At 45.8% G+C, this 2,500-nt stretch overlaps 1 protein-coding gene across 6 annotated transcripts in view; it reads right to left on the reverse strand.

Moving 5' to 3' along the window:
* Positions 1–2,500, reverse strand: part of ofd1 (OFD1 centriole and centriolar satellite protein) — a 9,114-nt gene that overhangs the window by 499 nt on the left and 6,115 nt on the right. For 4 of the 6 annotated variants that reach the window (XM_047814590.1, XM_047814589.1, XM_047814592.1 and 1 more), the window contains 6 exons: positions 2,162–2,500; positions 1,904–2,027; positions 1,205–1,299; positions 1,013–1,084; positions 366–712; positions 171–235 (listed from right to left, as the gene is read on the reverse strand). The exon at positions 2,162–2,500 is cut by the window's right edge and continues 162 nt beyond it. In XM_047814590.1, coding sequence (XP_047670546.1) covers positions 171–235; positions 366–712; positions 1,013–1,084; positions 1,205–1,299; positions 1,904–2,027; positions 2,162–2,500 — 1,042 coding nt within the window. The remainder of the gene's footprint in view (positions 1–170; positions 236–365; positions 713–1,012; positions 1,085–1,204; positions 1,300–1,903; positions 2,028–2,161) is intronic. The other 2 variants (XM_047814591.1, XM_047814593.1) reach the window with 2 other exon arrangements.

Consider the following 2,500-nt stretch of genomic DNA (forward strand, 5'->3'; position numbering starts at 1 on the left):
ACTGCAGTTGTATTCTACATCATTGTTATAACAAATCTGTGTTAAATAATAAAGATATTGTAATGAAACCACACCCACCCACCCACACACACACACACACACACACACACACACACACACACACACACACACACACACACACACACACACACACACACACACACACACACCTGTCGTCCTTGGGGTCAGACATCACTACTGGTTCAGGACTCTGGCTCCCAGATTCATCTTTCTTCTGAAAGAAGAAAAAACTGCTGATCTCTCTCTCACTCACACACACACACAAACAGGGTACAGTGTTTGTCCTGAATGTGTGTTATTATGTGAGTATGTAAGCGTGTGTGTGTGTGTGTGTGTGTGTGTACCTGCTCTCTCTCCTTCTCTCTCCCCTGCATCACCATCAGCATGTATCTGTGTAGTGGATCCTTCTGAGCCTCCTCTGTCTCTCCTCCTGTCTCTTCCACCATCTTCACTTCAGTCCTCATGTCTGTGATCTCAGTCGCTCCTCCTGTCTTCTCCTCCTCTGGGACGTGAAAATCCTCCTGAAGTCTCTCCATTTCGCTCCTCTCTCTCTCCAGAACCTCCTCTTTCTCCCTCTGTCTCCTCTCCTCCTTCATCCTCCTCTCCTCCTGCCACCTCCAGACCTCTTCCTCATTCATCCTCCTCTCCTCTTCTTTCTTAGACTTCTTTTCAGTAGCTGGCTGAACTACATCTGAAGAAAAAACCCAACACAGACGTGAACATTTGGTGTCAGAAACCTGGACCTACCTAACCTAACTAACAGGACAGAACGTCTTGTGGTGTAAAGATGAAAACTTTATATCCTCCATTTGAGGTGTTCTGGTCACATCACATGATTAGGTCACGAGGTCAAGGCAGGACCAGGATGTTAGTGTGATACAGAACTCCTGCTCAGCTCCACACATCACTGTTAGGGTCTGATGCAGGGTCTGGAGGGAACGTCTGATTAAGCAGTGATCTATAGAGAAGTTCAACTAATGGACCAACTTACTGTCCTGTCGTGTGTGTGTGTGTGTTTCGTCCATCTGCTGGTCCTGATGCTGCTCTGAACCGTCTGGCAAATCTTAATGATATATAATAATAATAATAATAATAATAAGAAGAAGAAGAAGAAGAAGAAGAAGAGTGTTATTTATATTATTATTATCAGTCATGGTGCTTGTGCTTTAAGAACAACTGTTACCAGGTTGAAGTGCCGTCAGGTCCTGAATGCTGATTTTTTCTGGCTGAGGTGACGACGCTTGGGACGAACTGGAGCTCGTTGGCAGGTTTGGAGGACTGTAGAAAATAATAATACTAATACTTTTAAAAGTATATTTAAATTTCATGTGTGTGTGTGTGTGTGTGTGTGTATGTGTGTGTGAGTGTGTGTATATATGTACGTATATGTGTGTGTATGTATGTGTGTGTGTATGTATGTGTGTGTGAATGTATGTGTGTGTGAATGTATGTGTGTGTGTGTGTGTGTGTGTGTGTGTGTATGTATGTATGTGTGTATATGTGTGTGAGAGAGAGTGCGTGTGTGTGTGTGTGTATGTGTGCGTGTATGTATGTGTGTGTAAGTGTGTGTGTGTGTATGTGCGTGTTTGTGCGTGTGTGTGAGTGTGTGTATGTATGTGTATGTGTGTGTGTGTGTGCGTGTGAGTGTGTGTATGTATGTGTATGTGTGTGTGTGCGTGTGAGTGTGTGTATGTATGTGTGTGTGTGTGTGTGCGTGTGCGTGTGAGTGTGTGTATGTATGTGTGTGTGTGTGTGAGAGTGAGTATGTATGTCTGTATGTATGTATGTGTGTATATGTGTGTGAGAGTGTGTGTATGTTTGTATGTGTGCGTGTGTAAGTGTGTATGTGTGTGTGTGTGTGTGCGCGTGCGTGTGTGTGTACCTGTTATCCAGGGCTGTGCTCTTCAGCTGAGGACTGCTTGGTGGTGTGATGTGTGTGTGTTCTTCTGAACTGACCACAGGGATCGGAGACATTTCTCTCTGAGAACTCAAACCTGAAAACATCACTTCCCACACACACACACACACACACACACACACACACACACACACACACACACACACACACACACACAGACAGTTCGGTGAACACAATTTCACATGACTGTGTTGTAGAAACAGATGATGTCACTGTGCTCACCTTGCTCAGTGTGTGCTCTTGGCTTGGTCTTGGAGGCGGAGACTGGAGTGGACGAGAGGCGTCTGATTTGTGGAGAGCCCAGTGTGGGCGGAGTCATGTTACCAGGCAGCTGCTGGTTCAGTTCTGTGGCTGTGTAAACTTCTTCTGTAAAAACTCTGGTCGCTGCTCCTGTTGCCCTGATAAAGGTCAAAGGGGCACAAGCAGGAGAGGAAGTGGCCTTGAGTGGAAGTTGAGACACGACCCCTTTTCGTCTGTAGTTTCTGTAAGCTTCCTCCAAAGACTCTGCCTCCTTTTCCAGGTCCTGGATTCTGGCAAGTGCTGCTGTTACCGCCTCCTCAC

The sequence above is a fragment of the Tachysurus fulvidraco genome, chromosome 6, assembly GCF_022655615.1.
Source record: "Tachysurus fulvidraco isolate hzauxx_2018 chromosome 6, HZAU_PFXX_2.0, whole genome shotgun sequence".
Classification (NCBI taxonomy): domain Eukaryota; kingdom Metazoa; phylum Chordata; class Actinopteri; order Siluriformes; family Bagridae; genus Tachysurus; species Tachysurus fulvidraco.